The sequence below is a fragment of the Kogia breviceps genome, chromosome X (assembly GCF_026419965.1).
Source record: "Kogia breviceps isolate mKogBre1 chromosome X, mKogBre1 haplotype 1, whole genome shotgun sequence".
NCBI lineage: Eukaryota > Metazoa > Chordata > Mammalia > Artiodactyla > Physeteridae > Kogia > Kogia breviceps.
Window position 1 is genome coordinate 122404900 of NC_081330.1, and position 20196 is coordinate 122425095.

At 42.3% G+C, this 20196-nt stretch overlaps 2 protein-coding genes across 4 annotated transcripts in view; both read left to right on the plus strand.

The window, feature by feature from the left end:
- The window catches only part of CLTRN (collectrin, amino acid transport regulator), a 41074-nt gene that overhangs the window by 15713 nt on the left and 5165 nt on the right, over window positions 1-20196 (plus strand). Inside the window, exons 4-5 of the mRNA XM_067024172.1 lie at window positions 3368-3481; window positions 8490-8684. Coding sequence (XP_066880273.1) covers window positions 3368-3481; window positions 8490-8684 — 309 coding nt within the window. The remainder of the gene's footprint in view (window positions 1-3367; window positions 3482-8489; window positions 8685-20196) is intronic.
- ACE2 (angiotensin converting enzyme 2) overlaps window positions 8598-20196 on the plus strand; it is a 100806-nt gene continuing 89207 nt past the window's right edge. For 2 of the 3 annotated variants that reach the window (XM_059050857.2, XM_067024170.1), the window contains exon 1: window positions 8598-8684. The gene's annotated coding sequence lies outside the window, so the exon portion shown is untranslated. The remainder of the gene's footprint in view (window positions 8685-20196) is intronic. The other variant, XM_067024169.1, reaches the window with a different exon arrangement.

Consider the following 20196-nt stretch of genomic DNA (forward strand, 5'->3'; position numbering starts at 1 on the left):
AAGGGCTGGACCCGTCGACACCCGCAGCACTGCCTGGGATTCCAATTCTCTGCATCATTTCCAGCATTTGATATTTTTAAACTTTTCAGTTTTTGCCAACCTGAAGATGATAAATGAGTAGCAGCTCATTTTAAAAAACCGCATTGTCTGATTGTTAATAAGGCCCCCAAACATGAGTCATTCGCGGCCCACAGCATTCTGCAAAATGGGGGATATGTTTTTGCCAAGCACACACCGCTTCAGTTTGTTCATCTCTGTGTCTTTGAAAAAGGCACATTTTGGGAGACCGGGCTTGACTGTTTCTGCCAGCAGAGGTCACTGTCCCTCAGTGGCTCTCCACCAGTGTCCCTGTGCACCTCCCGCCCCGCCCCCTCCCCCCCCAACATCTGGCAGTGCCTGGAGACACGTTGTATGTTTACAATATGGATGATCTACTGGCACCTAGAGGACAGAGACCGGGGATTTTGCTAAAACCCTACAATGCAGAGGTCTGCACCCCACAGACAAAGACTTGTCTGGCCCCAACAGAGCCAGGGTGGAGAAACCATCATGTGGATGAAATCCTAATGTTTGAATCTTTGAACGAAAGACCATGACAATCTCTAGGATAATGAAGTTATTTTAGTATTATTTAAAATAACAACAACCTTTAAACCGTGTGAAGTGGGCAATAGGGGAGAAGCACGCCTTCCTGAGAAGGGTGCTTGGAGAAGGGTCTTCTCAGGGGCAAAGGCAGGAAGGGTGGGTAGGCAGGAGGGAGTGCAGGCCTGGACGTCAGCAGTGCTTCCTCGGGGCGGGCTCTACAGGTAGGAGAGGTGGCTCTGGGGCTTGGCAGCTCCTGGCTGGAGTGGAGGGAGCTGGCCTGGCGGTCCGTGCCAGTGACTCAGGCAGGGGTAGTAGGGCAGGCGTGAGCTGGGTAAAAAGAACTGGGCTTGAGTGTCAGGAGGAGGTGGCCTTGGTGGGGGGGGGCGTAGGGGGGGTCGGGGGGATGGGGGCGTGGGAGGGGCATTACAGCAGGGTGGGCGGCAGACAGGGAAGGGCTCCCTCAGGGCTGCTGGTCAGGCCGGGGCTCAGTTTCCTCTTGTCGGAGGCCGTTGCACCGGGAGCAGATGCTTCTTCTCAGAGGCCCCGGCCTGGGCACAAAGACAGGGAGCACTCCGTGCCTCCACACGGGCCGGAAGGCCGATAGCCTGGGCTCGGGGCTCTGCCTTCTTCTCGTGGGCTCGGGGCTCTGCCTTCTTCTCCCGGGCTCGGGGCTCTGCCTTCTTCTCCCGGGCTCGGGGCTCTGCCTTCTTCTCCCGGGCTCGGGGCTCTGCCTTCTTCTCCCGGGCTCGGGGCTCTCAGACCTGAGAGGCCCGTCGAGCCGCCTGTTTCCCGTCTCGCATCGGCTGGCCCTCAGCGCGCTCTCGTTGGCACAGGGGTCCGGGGACTCCTGGCTGGGCGGACAGGTGTACAAGGTGCCTAGGTTCTCGGGGGGCGCGGTACGGATGTCCACCAGGCTCCGCGCGTGGCGGGAGTGGCGGGCGTTCCACTGTGACCTCATCATGAAACTGTTGCCATGGCCGGGGAGCGCCAGCCCCGAGAAGGGGCGGAGGGGCGGCCCGCTGGGAAGGCGCCTCGAGGCGTCGGGCACCAAGGGCCTGCGGACCGGATAGTACTTCCAGCGGCGCAGGGCGGCGGGGAGCGGCCTGCTGCGGGCCCGGAGCGCGCACTCACGGCTGCGGCGGTAGCTCAGGAGTGGCAAGGGGCCCGGGCCCAGCGGGAGGCAGGTGCGGCGGGCGAGCGCGGTCCATGGGAACCGTGCGAACCATGCGGACCGGCGCTTCCGGGCTTGGGCTCGCAGCGTGGCCTTGGCCCTGCCCCAGTACTTGCTCAGGTAGCTGCCCATGCGGGTCGGCCGCGGCGGACCTTCGACGCGCTTTGGCTTCTGGGTGGCCCCGAAGTCTGTAGACGCGAAGCTTCTACAGATCGCGCTGAGCGAGGCGAACGTTGGCATCGGGGTGTGGGCCGGCTCGTGGGGCGTCGGAACCTCTGGGCACGAGGTCCTGCGCGGGCCAGGCCAGCGCCCCGCGGACTCGGGGGCTCGCGGGGCGCCCCTGTGCTCTGAGCACGGGGGATCCGTCATCTGCCACTGCTGGCCCAGGCGCTTGGCTCTGGGTGGCGGGGGAGCCCTCCACTTTTTGCCCTTGACATTTAAAGGGAGAAAATATAATAATTGGTACCAGGTCTTGAAAATTACAGAAAATTGACTGAAGGGCACTCTCATTCATTATTGTACAAATGAACAAAATGCACTTCAATGCGCCTTTAAGGAAAAAGAGCGAATTTACTTGTAGTTCTACAGAAGTTGTGTGTTTCTTCTAGAATGGTTGCTAATGTCACTTTTTTGTAATTTTATTCTTAAAGACCTTGTGAAAGCTGTTCAGGACTTATGTTTTAGCTCTGACAACGTTGATTTGTTGTGGACTCTCCTTTTCTACGTTCATACATTTCACACATTCATGTATAGATTGTCTCTAATCTGAACACTAATGCCATTTCTTTCTTGTCATTTCTACTGGTGATCCAGCTATACAGAGTAGAGTGAGGCACATTTCCAGTTTATAGTTGGAAGCAGATACCCGTAAAAACAGTGTTCAAAGTCTGCCGGTAAATGTTACAGCACTTCAGTCCGGAGGTCTGTTGTTGGGCCGACCCCAGTTACTGGAGTAGGAGAGGGGTGGAAACATTGGCCAACAGTGGAAGCAAGTCCTCCATCAACAGATTTGTCTGGTTCTGAGAGGTGGAAGGCTGAATGAAGAAGACACTAAAAGGATCCTGATGAGGAAACACAAAAGGGTTTTGTGTCAGAGAGGCCAAGAGTTGAGGAAACAGGGATGTTGTCAGCTAACAGGTGATGAAGAATGAGATACCTAGTGCCCTCTACTGAGCCATTCCGTTTTGTTTTGTTTTGTTTTGCGGTACGCGTGCCTCTCACTGTTGTGGCCTCTCCCGTTGCGGAGCACAGGCTCCGGACGCGCAGGCTCAGCGGCCATGGCTCACGGGCCCAGCCGCTCCGCGGCACGTGGGATCTTCCCGGACCGGGGCACGAACCCGCGTCCCCTGCATCGGCAGGCGGACTCTCAACCACTGCGCCACCAGGGAAGCCCCATTCCGTTTTTTTTTGGTTCCTTTTTTGGTAGATTCCGTATTTTAGGAATGATCCCCAAGTCTATGATTTTGAGACAAAGGAAATTTCCTATATTATTTTCTTCTTAATAAGACATTTCTTCACCTCTTAAGACGATAATAACACCAGAGTGGAATATCTAATGCAATTTGGTATTATTCGCTCATAATGTACTTTTTTTCTTCTCATCATCTGCAGAATTTCCCACGTCCTGCTTTGCAATGTAACCCAGCGGGTGTCATTCTGGTTTGTGGTTACCGATCCTTCAAGGAATCACACTCTTCCTGCAGTTGAGGTACAGTCAGCCATAAGGTAATCACCACTAAATATGCCTTCCACTGGGAAATCAAGTTATTGATTGATTCAGCTGTTTTCATAGATTTTGAAGACTTCTCTCTCTGGTTCACAGTGATTTATTTATTAAGATGTCAGAGGTTTCATTTCGTTACTTTGGAATAGAGATTAGTATAGATCAGTGGTTCTCATCCGGGGCAGTTTTGCCTCCAGGGAGACATTAGGCAATGTCTGGAGACGTTGTTGTTGTACAGTGCTGGTGACGGAGTAGGCAGAAGTTAGGGACGCTAGTTAACATCCTCCTGTGCTCAGGATAGCACTTCACAACAAAGAACTCTTCAACCCCAAATATCCATTGTGCTGTGGCTGAGAAGCCCTGGTTTTAAGATTAGCTAAGAAGGTTTAGTACTGTCTTCTTTTGGCAAAAACACCTTGTACGGCACTATTGTGTGATGGTTCATCATATGCCTAATCGAGCCCAAATGCTTAGGTGTTTTGGGGGTTTTTTTTTTATGGGAGTATAGTTGCTTTACAGTGTTGTGTTAGTTTCTGCTGTACAGCAAAGTGAAAGTCTTTACCTTTAAAAGATAATTTTTTGTAAAAAAGGTAAAATCACAACTTTCATACAAATTAAAAATAAATGCTATCAAAGATTTTATTATCTTATTAGTTAATGAGGGAACTAGTAAGATCTTAAAACTAGTTTAAAGGAGACTTCAGGCGGCATGCAAATGCAGGAATTGAAGAAAGGTGATGTTTATTTGTTAAAAGATACACCAGTCTGTCCATTGGCAGTGCTCCACCAGACACAATTCACCTTGATTTTCTGTGGACAAGAATCATTTACATTTTATCAGTTTTCTCCAACTTACAGATATGCAAAATAACTCAAAAACCATAAAAGGTGGAAATTGTCCAGAAAGGTAGACTTGCAGGACACTCAGTCATATTTTTCACTCATTTGAAGTTTTACCCATTTTTTCCTGACAGTTCCCCTCCTCCTCTCCTTGGGATTATAACAAACTTTCAGAAGTGAAATGTATCCTTTTCTGCACAGAAGCAGAGGAAGCAATTTGTTTTTATTTCAATTAATGTGTACTTTATGTGTGTCAAAACTTCAAATCCCACACATGATTGGTGTTGGACAAAGGTATATTGGAAGGATGAGTTCACAAAATAAACTATTTCCTGAAAAAGAATGAAACAAAGTTCACTCTTCTTACAAAGGATTTATTTACAAGTTACTGAAATGCATATTTTTCTCATTACCAAAGAGAAATATCTAGTGAAAGAACTCATCTGCTCTTTGTAAAATATTAATGTTTAAGATGATGAGTGTATAATCAAATGCCAAATATTTTTGTGTGAATAATCATCTGTTTCCCTTGCTGAACAAAGGCATTGAGGCTCTATACCCATGGGAAATGATTTAACAAGGTTTTCTTTGTTTTGTTTTGTTTTTTAAATAAATTTATTTATTTATTTATTTTGGCTGCGTTGGGTCTTCGTTGCTGTGCGCAGGCTTTCTCTAGTTGCGGCAAGCGGGGGCTGCTCTTCATTGCGGTGAGCGTGCCTCTAATTGCGGTGGCTTCTCGTGTTGCAGAGCACGGGCTCTAGGCACAGAGGCTTCAGTAGTTGTGGCTCGTGCGTTCTAGAGCGCAGGCTCAGTAGCTGTGGCACACGGGCTTAGTTGCTCCGCAGTATGTGGGATCTTCCCAGATCAGGCCTCGAACCCGTGTCCCCTGCATTGGCAGGTGGATTCTTAACCACTGCGCCACCAGGGAAGCCCTAAGAAGAAGGTTTGAGCTAAATTGTTTCTGCACTTTTGCCAGTAAGAATACTGCTAAGAGCCACTACTTAGGGAGTAAGAATTAGGAATATTGTATTTCATGAGAAAAGGGATTTTATTCAAGCCCTGTGATGAGGCAGAGCTACAAGGAAAATGAAGGCACTGTGGTTAAACCAGGCTTCAGTTAATGTGAGGAGGAAGAGTGAGTGCTTAGGGTGAGGTCGAAGATCTAGATGAATATGCTCACAACAAAATGTCTGTTTCAAAGGCCCTAGTAGGAAGGGCTCTTGAGGGGGTGAGGATGGCCAATAGAATGGGAATTTATGTCCAGGAATGGATAGGGCTCATCAGGAATGTATGAAAATAAAGGAAACAATACCAAGAGGGAAGGATAGAGTGAAAAGAAAGGAGATGGTACCTAGAAGGCAGGTAGTAGGAATTTCAAGGCTGAAGAGCCTATGTGGTTGGGCAAAATAATACTAGTTCCACCTAATGCTTGCATAATATTTTCTGGTTCACAAGGCATTTTCTGATGCTTCTGTGGCATTTAGTATCAACACCAATCATTTGTGAGCTATTATTATTATCCCTGCTTTATAAATGAAGAAATTGAGGCTCAGGGAGATTAATTGATTTGCTCAGGTCACCTAGAAAAATAAAAAGTGACGACTTGAACGCAGGCATGCTGCCAGCACATGCAGTGATTTTTTTTCCCCCCCTGGTCTGCTAGAGTTATCCACACCTGTGGAATTAGGCGAGGGGATGACAGACCAGTTCTGAGATGTCTGCTTTTGATCTGTTTTGAGGGCCTGGCCTTATTCAAGGCCAGTCTTGGCTAGAAGATATCCATGGTGATTGACGCCTCTTGGGGACTTCAGTGGTAGATGGAGATATAGTTTGTACTCAACTAGAACTTCTTATCAGCCTGAGTGCTAACCAACCAGGTAGACAGAATGCGAATGCAGAGCAACTTTTCCCTTTACTCTGTTATACCTTGGTAGTGGGGTTCATTATTTTGTGGGAAGGCTTGTGTTACCGTGTTAGCAAAATTAGGTTATGCAAAAAGAAAACATTCCATAGTTTGATAAAAATTGCATTGAAATTATCCCCTGCTGCAGATTTCCTGGCTGGGATTCTCCTTCACATTTATGAATAATCATGCCGCCCCACAGATTTTCATTTGCTAAAGGAGGTCTTTCCTGATACCCTGGTGCTGGTCGGCAGAGATTCTCCAGCTTCTACTCTGAGGTTCAGGATCAGTAGTCACCAGCCACAGGCGGCTCTCAAGCACTTGAAATGTACTTAGTCCAAGATTAGATATGCTCTAAGTGTAAAGTACACACCAAATTTCAACGACTTAGCACAAAATAAAATGTGAACCAACTTAAAATTGATTACATGTTGAAATTATATTTTCTTAGATATAGTGGGCAAATATATATATGTATATGTATTTTTTTAAAAAAATATTTATTTATTTGGTTGTGCTGGGTCTTAGTTGCGGCACAGGGGAGCTTTAGTTGCGGCATATGGGATCTTTAGTTGTGGCATGCGAACTCTTAGTTGCGACGTGTGGGATCTAGTTCCCTGACCAGGGGTCGAACCTGGGTCCCCTGCATTGGGAGCTCAGAGTCATAACCACTGGACCACCGGGGAAGTCCCCAAATATATGTTATTAAAATTAATTTTCCCTGTTACTATTTACTTTTTTTTTTTAAATGCAGGTCCTACATATACACACTACCAAATGTAAATTAGATAGCTAGTGGGAAGCTGCAGCATAGCACAGGGAGTTCACCTCTGTGCTTTGTGACCACCTAGAGGGGTGGGATAGGGAGGGTGGGAGGGAGGGTGACAAAAGAGGGAAGAGTTATGGGAACATATGTATATATATAACTGATTCATTTTGTTGTAAACGAGAAACTAACACACTATTGTAAAACAGTTATACTCAAATAAAGATGTTAAAAAAAAATAAAATAAAATTCAATACATAAGAGCTAAAAATAAAAAATAAAAAAAAATAAAATTCAATACATAAGAGCTAAAAAAAATAAAATAAAATAAATGCAGGTCCTAGAAGATCTGACATCACACGTAAGGTTCACATTATATTCTGGTTTCAGTGCTGCTCTGGAGGTTGTTGAAGTCAGCTTGTCTAGTGTGAATTCAGTAAAGGCCACGCAGTATCTCCAAGAAATCTCCTCATCTACTTTGCAAATTCCAGTTAGAAATTTAGTTTCAGTCAAATAAGTTTTTGCCACCAACCCCTCCCTAAGTGCCACCACCACCAGAAATACAGATTTTCCCAGGGAAAAGGAATGCATTTACCTTCATATTTTTCTAGACTTTTGGACTCCTAAAGCACCATTTACTTTAGTCAGATGGAACTACTTGCAGCTGACGCAACAAATCATACTACATCCCATGTCTCCAATTCCTATGCTCACTGCACGCTTTGGTCTAGAGAACTCCTACTTGTCCCTCAAAGCACAGCTCAAAAGTTGCCTTCTTAGGAAAGCAGCTCTGACATTTTACTATGATGTACTTACCCCTCTGCTGTGCTCCCAGTGTGCCCATATTTACCTCTTGTACTGTGATTGCACTGTGATTGTGGAAGGACTGATGGGCCATTCTAGACTGTAAGCTCCTTGGGTATTTTTATTTCATTTTGTGTCTCCAGCATCTAGCACAGGGTCTGGTGCTTAGTAAGTTTCCAGCAAATGTTTGTTGAATTGAATGAAAAAAGAAAGGTCAAATTGATGGATTTGCAGCTGCTCCTGGCTTCGTGTTCTCTTTTCTGCTGCTGGTTTTGTTTTTTCTTCTCATATTTATCACCTACTTTTTGCATATTATTTTGTCTTTTCAGGCTGTTGGTATTTATGTAAGGCACCTGAAATAGAGCTCTGTCATTTTAATCTAGATGCTGCCTCTCAGGAACTAAAACATGGTCGGCAGAGCTCAAAGCTCAAGACTTCCAGTTACTTGTAGGACATTATCAACAGTGGAGGGCAGTAGTACATAGAGAAGCATCTTTCTGGCAACCAGCACTGCCACTTATAGACAGAAAACCACAGCACGATTGTCCTTATCAAACTGTTCAACCTGAAGTCTCCTGCTAGGGGGATGCTCTGTTTATAGAGATAGTTATAATCATGGGGAGATAGGGTTATACCTTCTGTTTCTGATGTTTCTTCTGTCTTGTTTCCTTTGTTTTTAATCATCATTGTATTTTAGAATGAATAGGAACCGGATCAACAATGCCTTCTTTTTGAATGACCAGACTCTGGAATTTTTAAGAATTCCTGCCACTCTTGCACCACCTACTGACCCATCTGTGCCCATCTGGATTATTATATTTGGTGTGATATTTTGCATCGTCATAGTGGCAACCATGCTATTGATTTTGTCAGGAATCCGGCAACATAGAAGGTAAGATATTTAAAGGGAGTGATTTAAAGAACATTTTCTTGTTTGCTCGTGACTTGGAAAAACAAGGAGAGGATTTTCCCCTAGCTGAAGAAAATGCATTATATCTGAAACTGAAAAAATTGGTGATTTTTCAAAATATCACTTATGCTCTTGTTTTTGGAGACTTTTTGGAGTCCGTGTCCCTTAGTTAACTATGAGTCCTTCCATTACTGTCTTTCTTTCTATTCTACACCATGTGAATGTTTTATATCTAGAGTTGGTTTTAACATCTGGGTTATGATTTTGTAAGCTGGATGTACAGAGCTAAGCAGACTTGTTGGGAAGGCAGAGTTAATCTTTACTAGTCATCCACCTCCAAAGACTAGTAGTTCCGTAGTCCTTTTCATGCCTCCTCGCCTTGGCCTGCCTCTTCCAGTGCCTGCAGCCGCCGTCTTGTACTACACACTTTTGCGATGTCTTATATTCCCTCCCTTTGATGGATGTTCTTCCCTCTAGTGCCTGTGATTTTATATAGACCCGTGTTCTTCACAGTGGCCTTTGAATCAACTTCCTGCATCAGAATTGCCTGGAACACGTGTTTAAAATATAGGTTCCTTTGCCCTACCACAGACCCACTAAAATCGATTCTCTGAAGGAGGTGCAATCTTTTAATTGAAGTTTAGTTGACGTACAATTGAAGAAAATATGTTTTAATGAATATCTAGGCTATTCTAATTCACTTAGTTTCAGAGCTTCCAATTTAAGTACTTACATTTAGATTCCCACTCCTGCAGTTCACGTAGCTGGATTCTGGGGCACCTGCAAACTTTGCTGTCTACATTATTGGTATTAGAGAATTTCAGACCAGTGGGAGAGTTATTTAGGTAGAGATGAGACAAGATTTCTTAGCACGATGAAAGGAGAAAATAATTTTGTTTACAAGCACCTCTGATCCAGAGGGGAAGTGGAGAGAGTCCTCCACTCTTCAGTAGACACTCTGATGCTTCTAAACCTTCCCTTCTGATACCAAGGAAGAGGAATTCTGGTAAGTGGGCATCACAGGCACACACATTGGTTTTCAAAAGAGTTGGTGCCCGCACGGGACATGCAGGTTGTGTTTGGCCAAGTGTGTGTTTGACTAAATGTTTCTCCTGAGACTTTCTCCTTTCCATACGGTTTACCCTGGTTATTAGCAGAAGGTAATCATTTTAAATTTGGGGCTTTATAATTTTTTTCACAAATGGCAAGTGAAATGCTATGGAATAAATGTGATTTATGTGTAGTGCCCAAATTAAGCTCAAAGATTAAGATCAAGTTGTACTTGCTTGCTTTTCTTGCTCTTGGCATGACACATAATGCTGAGAAGGCTTGGTACAAATTATTAATCTGTTTTGTTTTGTTTTTCAGAATATTAAGAAATATTCTCTTGAAGTATTTGAATACCTATGTTTAATAGTTTTAAGTTTTATATTAATCCTGAAATGCTAGGATTCTGTGGTTTCCAACAATTGTAACCTTTGTGAATTCACGCCATCTCCTTGGTTCCCAATTTCCTCACTAGTACAACATGGTGAAGGAGGTAGAAGAATGGGCTCTGGAGATAGACTGCTTGGATTCAAAGTATTTATTGCCTACACTCTGCTCTTGTATGTAATCCATTAACTGTATGGATATCAGGAAATACAGGCAATGAGTCAGGGAAACCAAGCTCAAGAGGATATGGTTTGTGGTGCTAGAGTCAAGTTGGTTAAATTTTTCTTTACTCTCTGTGCATAGATAACTTTGCTCAAGTGACAGTGAGGTATATTAGAAAGAATTAATTTGCTGGGATCAAAAGAGTTAATAGAGTTCCTGAAGTAGTGCCTGGCACTACTGCTGTTAGCTGTTACTGTTATTTTATTATCCTGCCAGTTGCTGGTCTTCGAGCTCGTTAGTGCTGGGATCATCTATCTCTTCCTTCTGAGCAGATTCTGCAGTAATATAATAACTGAGTGTGTAGCATCGTAATCTGTTGCCCGGGAGAAGGGAGGCTGTTGTCACAACCTAGCCTTCAGAAATTTAGTTCATGTTCAAACCAGGAAGCAGATGGACAGATCTCCTGTGTCAACCTGGAGAGCATCACTAATTAGCAAATAGAGTCGGGACAGATATGACAACCCTTTGAAGAGAAATCGATTTGTTGGGTTTTCCATTTGGTACGGAAAAAATTTGGTGGATTTTTCTTGGGCAAAGTCTTGCTTCAAAGGTGGGGAGAGGTGCAGTTCGAAGTGGGGAGAGCCCTGATCATTGTGATGAAAGCCTTTTCTAATTGTGGAAAAAATAGGAGTTGCCCCTGAAAGCCTTTAGTGTTGAGGAAGACAAAGATTTGTTCAAGAATCCAATTCATACATTAGATAATAATGAACATAGTTTGTGTGATACAAAATCTTAAACCTAGAAGACCAGGAGGGACCACAGGGTCATCTGAATCACCATTCTGCTTCTGCAGAGAAGAGTGCCACTGTCATCTAAGACATGTGCATCTTTATACTTACTACTGAAGAAATTTCTCAAATAAAGCTTTAACTATTTTGTTAGCTGTGTCAATAACAGCATTCCATTGACTGTTCAGAACCGCTGGGTGGAAAGCATGCAGTCACTGGGGGCCCAAACTAGGTGAACTCAGCTACTAGTTATACCCTTTAGCTGAGTGACCTTGGTTGCGTCACGTAATTTCTGTGGGTCTGTTTCTTCATCTGTTATAGGGAGATGATGTCTCACAGGACTTAAATGAGGATTGGGTGAGAAAATGTGTATAAAGTACCAGGGTTATAGTATGTACTAAATAAACAGTAATTATTATTATCCAAGATGAGCTTAACCCATTTCTGTGATTAAGGGATGCTGGAAAAAGATCTCTTTTCCATCCAGATATTGCCACCATACTGCAGAAAATTTTCCAGTTCAATGGCTTATTGCTTGAGATTTTATTAGTTAACAAATACCTATTTTATTTTATTTTATTTTTCATAAATATTTTATTTGACCATGGAAGTTTATCAGTATATATTTGACTATGTCCTCTACCAATGTAACTACAAATGAGGTCCAGCAATGCCGTTCCAACTGCATGATTTTAAGAAATTTATTCTGACATGGTGCCTAGATATTTTCTCCCACAAATTAGCCCCACTCCTAAGGATCAAGCAAGGTTGGATATGGTCTTTGGAGAATATGGTCTTGACCATGGGCTCAAATCTCAGGTAGAGTTGGTTTTCTTTTGTTTTTTAACCATCTTTATTGGAGTGTATTTGCTTTACAATGCTGTGTTAGTTTCTGCTTTATAACAAAGTGAATCAGTTATACATATACATATACATATGTTCCCATATCTCTTCGCTGTTGCATCTCCCTCCCTCCGACCCTCCCTATCCCACCCCTCTAGGTGGTCACAAAGTACCGAGCTGATCTCCCTGTGCTATGCAGCTGCTTCCCACTAGCTATCTATTTTATGTTTGGTAGTGTATATATGTCCATGCCACTCTCTCACTTTGTCACAGCATACCCTTCCCCCTCCCGATATCCTCAAGTCCATGCTCTAGTAGGTCTGTGTCTTTATTCCTGTCTTACCCCTAGGTTCTTCATGACCTTTTTTTTCCCCTTAGATTCCATATATATGTGTTAGCATGCGGTATTTGTTTTTCTCTTTCTGACTTACTTCACTCTGTATGACAGACTCTAGGTCCGTCCACCTCACTACAAATAACTCAATTTTGTTTCTTTTTATGGCTGAGTAATATTCCATTGTATATATGTGCCACATCTTCTTTATCCATTCATTTGTTGATGGACACTTAGGTTGCTTCCATGTCCTGGCTACTGTAAATAGAGCTGCATGACTCTTTTTGAATTATGGTTTTCTCAGGGTATATGCCCAGTAGTGGGATTGCTGAGTCATATGGTAGTTCTATTTGTAGTTTTTTAAGGAACCTCCATACTGTTCTCCATAGTGGCTGTATCAATTTACATTCCCACCAACAGATCAAGAGGGTTCCCTTTTCTCCACACCCTCTCCAGCATTTATTGTTTGTAGATTTTTTGATGATGGCCAGTCTGACCAGTGTGAGATGATACCTCATTGTAGTTTTGATTTGCATTTCTCTAATGATTAATGATGTTGAGCATTCTTTCATGTGTTTGTTGGCAATCTGTATATCTTCTTTGGAGAAATGTCTATTTAGGTCTTCGGCCCATTTTTGGATTGGTTTGTTTCTTTTTTTGTTATTGAGCTGCATGAGCTGCTTGTAAATTTTGGAGATTGATCCTTTGTCAGTTGCTTCATTTGCAACTATTTTCTCCCATACCGAGGGTTGTCTTTTGGTCTTGTTTATGGTTTCCTTTGCTGTGCAAAAGCTTTGAAGTTTCATTAGGTCCCATTTGTTTATTTTTGTTTTTATTTCCATTTCTCTAGGAGGTGGGTCAAAAAGGATCTTGCTGTGATTTATGTCATAGAGTGTTCTGCCTATGTTTTCCCCTAGGAGTTTGATAGTGTCTGGCCTTACATTTAGGTCTTTAATCCATTTTGAGTTTATTTTTGTGTATGGTGTTAGGGAGTGTTCTAATTTCATACTTTTACATGTAGCTGTCCAGTTTTCCCAGCACCATTTATTGAAGAGGCTGTCTTTTCTCCACTGTATATTCTTGCCTCCTTTATCAAAGATAAGGTGACCATATGTGTGTGGGTTTATCTCTGGGCTTTCTATCCTGTTCCATTGATCTATATTTCTGTTTTTGTGCCAGTACCATGCTGTCTTGATTAGTGTAGCTTTGTAGTATAGTCTGAAGTCAGGGAGCCTGATTGCTCCAGCTCCATTTTTCGTTCTCAAGATTGCTTTGGCTATTCGGGGTCTTTTTTGTTACAGATTGTGAAATTTTTTGTTGTAGTTCTGTGAAAAAATGCCATTGGTAGTTTGATAGGGATTGCATTGAATCTGTAGATTGCTCTGGGTAGTAGAGTCATTTTCACAATGTTGATTCTTCCAGTCCAAGAACATGGTATATCTCTCCATCTATTTGTATCATCTTTAATTTCTTTCATCAGTGTCTTACAGTTTTCTGCATACAGGTCTTTTGTCTCCGTAGGTGGGTTTATTCCTAGATATTTTATTCTTTTTGTTGCAGTGGTAAATGGGAGTGTTTTCTTAAGTTCACTTTCAGATTTTTCATCATTAGTGTATAGGAATGCCAGAGATTTCTGTGCATTAATTTTGTATCCTGCAACTTTACCAAATTCATTGATTAGCTCTAGTAGTTTTCTGGTAGCATCTTTAGGATTCTCTATGTATAGTATCATGTCATCTGCAAACAGTGACAGCTTTACTACTTCTTTTCCGATTTGGATTCCTTTTATTTAGTCTTCTTCTCTGATTGCTGTGGCCCAAACTTCCAAAACTATGTTGAATAATAGTGGTGAGAGTGGGCAACCTTGTCTTTTTCCTGATCTTAGTGGAAATGGTTTCAGTTTTTCACCATTGAGAACGATGCTGGCTGTGGGTTTGTCATATATGGCCTTTATTATGTTGAGGAAAGTCCCCTCTATGCCTACTTTCTGGAGAGTTTTTATCATAAATGGGTGCTGAGTTCTGTCAAAAGCTTTCTCTGCATCTATTGAGATCATCATATGGTTTTTCTCCTTCAATTTTGTTAATATGGTGTATCACATTGATTGATTTGTGTTTATTGAAGAATGCTTGCATTCCTGGAATAAACCCCACTTGATCATGGTGTATGATCCTTTTAATGTGCTATTGGATTCTGTTTGCTAGTATTTTGTTGACGATTTTTGCATCTCTGTTCATCAGTGATATTGGCCTGTACTTTTCTTTCTTTGTGACATCTTTGTCTGGTTTTGGTATCAGGGTGATGGTGGCCTCATAGAATGAGTTTGGGAGTGTTCTTCCCTCTGCTATATTTTGGAAGAGTTTGAGAAGGATAGGTCAAACACCTATTTTAAAAGGCAAGTGATCTTATTAAGCCTGCTGTTTACTATAATAGTGGTGGACTGACTAATCAGCTCTCTAAAAAGAAAAAAAAATACTCTGATTTGTAGCATTTGCTGACTTCCTATCCAGTCTGAAATTTCTGAATGTTTGAGTCCCCTCTAGCAAGGCTGTACCAGCCACTTTCAACACGCCTTTACAGCTGCCGCCTCTTCGTGAAATAATTCGAGGTTGCTTCTATGTTACCATCTAGTTGAGAACAGCAGTTTGCAGAATTGAGAGATTTGTTGAAGGAAAAAAGTTGGAAAAGTGATTTTTTTTTTCTTTTGGGGAACAATTAGGGAGTTGGGTATGTGGGAAGACAACCGAGATGAACTGCATATACTCGACAGTGATGTCTGTACTAGATCTGTGTCTAGCCCTAGCCTGGAAGTGGATATTTTAGCTCTCTGGTCAGCTTTATGTTAATGGTGATGATGGTGATGGGATAGTGATCACTGTAATGGTGGGGGTGATGTGATAATGCTAATGGTGATGAAGTCGATGATGTGATGTGTGTTTTAGTTGAAAGAGCACTGGATCAATACTCCTGGTTTTGGGTTCCAGTCTCATGCCCTGGCATTGTTTAGCTAAATGAACTTGATCCAGTCATATATGGAAAATGAGGATAATATTTTCTTAAATAGTTATGATGATGGGAAGACAAAATTGGAGAATACACACAAGTGCTTCATACACTGGGGAGTGCTATATCAATGTAAAGAAGCATCATCATCAAAAAGCAGTTACAAAGTGCTAAGTCTATGTAACCTGGCACTTTGTGCTATAAAAGAAGAGTCACAGACACAGCACAATTTCAGACTTGTATATATATTGTAGAATTGATTCATGACTCCTGCATATAAACAGACTGTTATAATGTTATTGTCTTAGGAAGGGATGTTAAACAATGATCTGTATCCATCTCTCCAGAAGTCAAGGCCCAGAGAGGTAAAAATATCTTATTCCTTTATTGACCATCCGTTATGTGATAGGAGCTCTAGAATGTATCATGGAAGAGACGTACATAGATAACATGGGTGGTCCTTACCTATAAGGAGATGATAATCTTGTAGTTGTAACAAAGCCAGGTCAAGGACTCAGGACATTGAACCCTAGCTAATACTAGCAGTTGAGCAGAGTCAATAGTAAATTCACTTGGTTTATTTCTGGTTATATTTCTCTTCCCATAAGGTCAGTAGTAAAGGGAACTGCATTTGGATTTCTATGATTTTTTTCACACAAGGGGCTGGGGCTCAGCCAATATTTTCGTATACTGAAACTTCACATTCTTATAGAGTCTCAATTAAGTGAATAAATTGTCTTGAAAATAGAAATGTAAATGAAATCAGAAATGTTAGAGCTAATAATAGTTTTACTTTGCTGTTCTTAAATGTACACACTCAAAAGGAATCAAACGTGTTTTGAGCGAAGCCTGGGGAGATGAAATAGAGTTCTAGGTCTACTCCTTTCACCAGTCTCATTCCATTCTGAAAGACAAGTTGCTCTACATATTTGAGTCTCAGCTCCTGCATTTGAAAAACAGGGATAATAATAAAATCTACATAGTATTGCAGTAGGAATTAGATGATGTGTACAAAGCACTTAGTCTGCCGTGTAATAGATACTAATTCTTATTGGTTTTGCTATCACATCACCAGTCTCACTGTGCTGCAACACCCAGTAAAATCGTTCTAGCAGTGCTGCCATTTCCCCAGGACTCATCCATACTGATTATGACAACAGTCCCAGTTCCCCAATAATTAACTCTGTCCTGTTTTGAAATCATATTTGTCTGTCCTTTGTTGTTTGTCTGGCTGTTCTTGGGCCTTGGCTTTTCAGCCCTATCTTGTTTGAAGGGAGACAAAAATACTGTTTCTGCTTTTAGCTGCCACTGCTTTATCTTGAGCAAACCCTGATCCTCAACACCCCCCGAGCTATGTGGGCCACACGATACAGGCAGACCTCACTTTACTGTGCTTCACTTTATTGTGCTTTGCAGATACTGTGTTTTTTACAAATTGAAGTTTTGTGGCAACCCTGCGTTGAGCAAGTCTGTCAGCACCACTTTTCCAACAGCATTGGCTCACTTTGTGTCTCTGCGTCACATTTTGGTAATTCTTGCAATATTTCAAACATTTTCATTATTATTATATTTGTTATGGTGATCTGTGATCAGTGATCTTTGATGTAACTCTTGGAATTGGGGGGGGGGCGTGTCCACAGACCACGTGCACGTAAGTTGGCAAACTTAATGTTGAATATTGCGTGTTCCAACTGCTCCACCAACAAGGTGTTCCCCATCTCTCTCCCTCTCCTCGGGCCTCCCTATTCCCTGAGACACAACAGTATTGAAATCAGGCCAGTTAATAACCCTACAGTGGCTTCTGATGTTCAGGTGAAAGTAAGAGTCACATGTCTCTCACTTTAAATCAAAAGCTAGAAATGATTAAGCTTAGTGAGGAAGGCCTGTTGAAAGCTGAGACAGGCTGAAAGCTGGGCCTCTTACACCAAACAGTTAGCCAAGTTGTGAGCGCAAGGGAAAAATTCTTGAAGGAAATAAAAAGCACTAATTCAGTGAGCACACAAATGGTAAGAAAGTGAAACAGCTTTATTGCTGATGTGGAGAAAGTTTCAGTGGTCTGGATAGAAGATCAAACCAGCCACAACATTCCCTTAAACCAAAGCCTAATCCAAGCAAAGCCCTGATTCTAGTCAATGTTATGAAGGCTGAGAGAGGTGAGGAAGCTGCAGAAGAAAAGTCTGGAGCCAGCAGAGGCTGGTTCATGAGGTTTGCGGAAAGAAGCGGTCTCCATAACATCAAAGTGCCAGTTGACGCAGCAAGTGCTGATGGAGAAGCTGCAGCAAGTTACCCAGAGGATCTAGCTGAGATAATTCATGATGGTAGCTACACTAAACAACAGATTTTCAGTGTAGATGAAACAGCCTTCTATTGGAAGAAGATACCCCCTAGGACTTCCATAGCTAGAGAGGAGAAGTCAGTGCCTAGCCTCAGAGCTTCAAAGCACAGGCTGAGTCTCTTGTTAGGGGCTAATGCAGCTGGTGACTCAAAGTTGAAGCCAGTGCTCGTTTACCATTGTGAAAATCCCAGGGCCCTTAGGAATTATGCTAAATCTACTCTACATGTGCTCTATAAATGGAATAACAAAGCCTGGCTGACAGCACATCTGTTTACAACATGGTTCACTGGATATTTTAAGCCCACTGTTGAGACCTACTGCTCAGAAAAAGATTCCTTTTAAAATATTACTGCCCACTGACAATGCATCTGGTCGCTCACGAGCTCTGATGGAGATGTATAACAAGATTAATGTTGTTTTCATGCCTGCTAACACAACATCCATTGCTCAGCCCATGGATCAAGGAGTAATTTAGACTTTCAAGTCATATTATTTAAGAATTACACTTCATAAAGCTACAGCTACCGTAGATAGTGATTCCTGTGGTGGATCTGGGCAGAGTCAGTCAAAAACCTTCTGGAAGGGGTTCACCATTCTAGATGCCATTAAGAACATTCATGATTCATTGGAAGGGGTCCAAATATCAACATTCACAGGAGTTTGGAAGAAGTTGATTCCAGTCATCATGGATGACTTTGAGGGGTTCAAGGCTTAAGTGGAGGAAGGAGCTGCAGATGTGGTGGAAACAGCAAGAGAACTAGAACTAGAAGGGGAGCCTGAAGATGGGACTGAATGGTTGCAATCCCATGACAAAACCTGAACAAACGAGGAGTTGCTTCTTATGGATGAGCCAAAAAAGTGGTTTCTTGAGGTGGAATCTACTCCTGGTGAAGATGCTGCGAAGGTGGTCGAAATGGCACCAGGGATTTAAAATATGACATAAATTTAGTTGAAAAAGCAGCAGCAGGGTTTGAGAGGATTGACTCCAATTTTGAAAGAAGTTCTACTGTGGGCAAAATGCTATCAAACAGCATTGCATGTTACATACAGAGAAATCATTCATGAAAGGGAGTCAGTCGATGCAGCAAGCGTCACTTTTGTCTAATTTTAAGTAATTGCCACACCCACCCAGCCTTCAGCCACCGCCCTGATCAGTCAGCAGGCATCGACGTCAAGGCAAGACCCTCCACTAACAGAAAGGTTCCAATTCGCTGAAGCCTCAGCTGATGGTTAGCATTTTTTATCTCCAAAATATGTTTAAATTGAGGTATGTACTGTGATTGTTTTAGACATAATGCTATTGCACATTTAATAGACTACAGTATAGTGTGGCTCGCTTTATTGCGGTTGAACCAAACCTGCTGTATCTCCGAGGTATGCCTGTACTTTTTTGGTCCCTTCTTTTGCCCATCTTCTCTCTGGATTTATGAGAAATAGCCACACTAAGGCTTCTAAGAGCTAGTTTCAGGTGTTTTAGTCACGGTGGTTTTTAAAATTTTTTTTTTAATCCTCTTCCTGAACCACCTGACCTGCAGGAACAGTGGAAGTCATTAACACTCATTTTTATTTTTCAGGAAAAAGAATTCATGTTTTTAGTAGAACATCAAATCAGAATGGTCCAACCCAAAGCAATTTACAGATTCAATGCTATCCCTATCAAATTACCACTGGCATTTTTTACGGAACTAGAACAAAAAATTTCACAATTGGTATGGAAACACAAAAGACCCCGAATAGCCAAAGCAATCTTGAGAACGAAAAATGGAGCTGGAGGAATCAGGCTCCCTGACTTCAGACTCTACGACAAGGCTACGGTAATCAAGACAGTATGATACTGGCACAAAAACAGAAATATAGATCAATGGAACAGGATAGAAAGCCCAGAGATAAACCCACACACATATGGTCACCTTATCTTTGATAAAGGAGGGAAGGATATACAGTGGAGAAAAGACAGCCTCTTCAGTAAGTGGTGCTGGGAAAACTGGACAGCTACATGTAAAAGTATGAAATTAGAACAATCCCTGACACCACACACAAAAATAAACTCAAAATGGGTTAAAGACCTAAATGTAAGGCCAGACACTATCAAACTCTTAGAGGAAAACATAGGCAGAACACTCTATGACATACATCACAGCAAGATCCTTTTTGACCCATCTCCTAGAGAATTGGAAATAAAAACAAAAATAAACAAATGGGACCTAATGAAACTTAAAAGCTTTTGCATAGCAAAGGATACCATAAACAAGACCAAAAGACAACCCTCAGAATGGGAGAAAATAGTTGCAAATGAAGCAACTGACAAAGGATCAATCTCCAAAATTTATAAGCAACTCATGCAGCTCAATAACAAAAAAACAAACAACCCAATCCAAAAATGGGCCGAAGACCTAAATAGACATTTCTCCAAAGAAGATATACAGATTGCCAACAAACACATGAAAGAATGCTCAACATCATTAATCATTAGAGAAATGCAAATCAAAGCTACAATGAGCTATCACCTCACACCGGTCAGATTGGCCATCATCAAAAACTCTAGAAAGAATAAATGCTGGAGAGGGTGTAGAGAAAAGGGAACCCTCTTGCACT